General features: G+C 42.9%; 1 protein-coding gene across 1 annotated transcript in view; it reads left to right on the top strand.

Annotated features, from left to right (window-relative positions):
• Positions 1 to 318: 318 nt before the first annotated feature.
• Positions 319 to 1,856, top strand: part of LOC107715619 (uncharacterized) — a gene marked incomplete at its 3' end in the record, with an annotated part of 2,834 nt that continues 1,296 nt past the window's right edge. Inside the window, exons 1-2 of the mRNA XM_016521774.1 lie at positions 319 to 355; positions 556 to 1,323. Coding sequence (XP_016377260.1) covers positions 319 to 355; positions 556 to 1,323 — 805 coding nt within the window. The remainder of the gene's footprint in view (positions 356 to 555; positions 1,324 to 1,856) is intronic.

Genomic DNA, 1,856 nt, shown 5'->3' on the forward strand with positions numbered 1-1,856 from the left:
GCAGACTTCCAGGTCAACTGGGATAGGATGCCAGCAACAATTCAAAAGGCAGTAGCAAATAAAACAAGACCATCACCAGGCAATAGAAAAGATATGGTGAAGGCAGTGGTTGATCAGATCGTGGAACATGAACCTAACCCAACCAGAGCAATTTGTCACAATATTGTTCGATACACAGCATTTTGCGCCCTTAAAGGGCATCGCAGAAAGTGTGTGTGTGTGTGGAGGAGCTCAGCCTGACACAGACAACAGGAGAGGCTTCAGCAAGCGTAATAATACTTTAATAATTTAATATTACTTTAATGATTTAGAGGTGAGATGTTACCCAGTTTCAGTTCCCATCCCTGCAGCGTTTGTGAGTGCCTGATTGCACTGTGCATGTGCAACTCTCCACAGAGATTCTTTAGCCATTTCCATCATCAGCTGCGTGGAAAAAAACAATGCATTTAATTTAGATTTGCTTGCCTGACATGGCATTTTACTTGTTTGGGCAAATGGGCATCTTTCTTTCTCTCTTCATGTAATAATCTGTTCTCGTATTTGTAGGACTTGCAGTAGTTCAACTGGAACTGGTTCCTGTCACCTCTCCAACCCTCGTCCCCAGCTCCTTGAACACTCCTTGCACTGTACCTGTCAGCTCCCCATGCACTCAAGACAACGTTTTGTCTCCCTCCTTGCAGCTTGGCAGACCATGGCATGCAGACTTCCAGGTCAACTGGGATAGGATGCCAGCAACAATTCAAAAGGCAGTAGCAAATAAAACAAGACCATCACCAGGCAATAGAAAAGATATGGTGAAGGCAGTGGTTGATCAGATCGTGGAACATGAACCTAACCCAACCAGAGCAATTTGTCACAATATTGTTCGAAGCATTGTAAGGAGCCATCCGGAATGTTTTGCTGATGTTGCAAAAAATGGAGACATCCTTGGAGATGGTTGTTATTCTCTTCTGCAGCAAATAAAAACTAGGGTGGAATATAAAAACAGGAACAATACTCTTGTGAGACGACGCAGAGAGAGAAGGCCACAAAGTGAGGTACCAGATGCAGGCAGAGGTATGACAAGAGGCCCTGTAGATCAGTATGGCTGTGTAAGATGGAGTCCTGTAGAATTACCTCCTGGCGAAACTGAGGCATCATTAGATGGCATCAAAAGTGATCTCCTTAACATCTACTCAGAGGAAGGCATGAGTGGTGCAGAGAGAGCTGAACCTCTGATGGAGAAGACATATGTCATCCAGCGACGCTGTCTTAATAGTGTGCCTGCACCAGCCATTGCAGTGGTTAAGGAGGAATACACATGCGTACCGAACCGAAAGACCCGTACCGAAAATTTTCAATATGAATACGTGTACCATAACACACGGTTACAGATTTTGCTATACCATTTATTTTGCAGTACACAAATATATCCGTGTAGTACTACTTAAAAGTTATATACACCTGACTTAATGTGACAAAGATACATGCATGAATGAGAAAATAAAGAGTGGGGTGTGCTTGATGTTAAAGAGAGTTATTAAGCGCAATATGCTGTGAAGAACTCAATGCATACAGCCGAAGCGTGCATACAGAAAGCACCTCTCTCAGACAGCATGTGTGCACAATGTTTAATAAAGTTATTAAAGGGGTCATATGATGCGATTTCAAGTTTTCCTTTCTCTTTGGAGTGTTACAAGCTGATTGTACATAGATAAGATCCCTGAAGTTGCAAAGACTAAAGTCTCAAAACCAAAGAGATATTCTTTATCAAAGTTAAGACTCTGCCACGCCCCCCTAAAACGGCTCATTCTAACACGCCCCCACATATCTACCCCACTATGTGGAAATATTTGCATAATGCACCCAAATGTGCA

Source organism: Sinocyclocheilus rhinocerous, unplaced genomic scaffold (assembly GCF_001515625.1).
Source record: "Sinocyclocheilus rhinocerous isolate Xijiao unplaced genomic scaffold, SAMN03320098_v1.1 scaffold5714, whole genome shotgun sequence".
NCBI lineage: Eukaryota > Metazoa > Chordata > Actinopteri > Cypriniformes > Cyprinidae > Sinocyclocheilus > Sinocyclocheilus rhinocerous.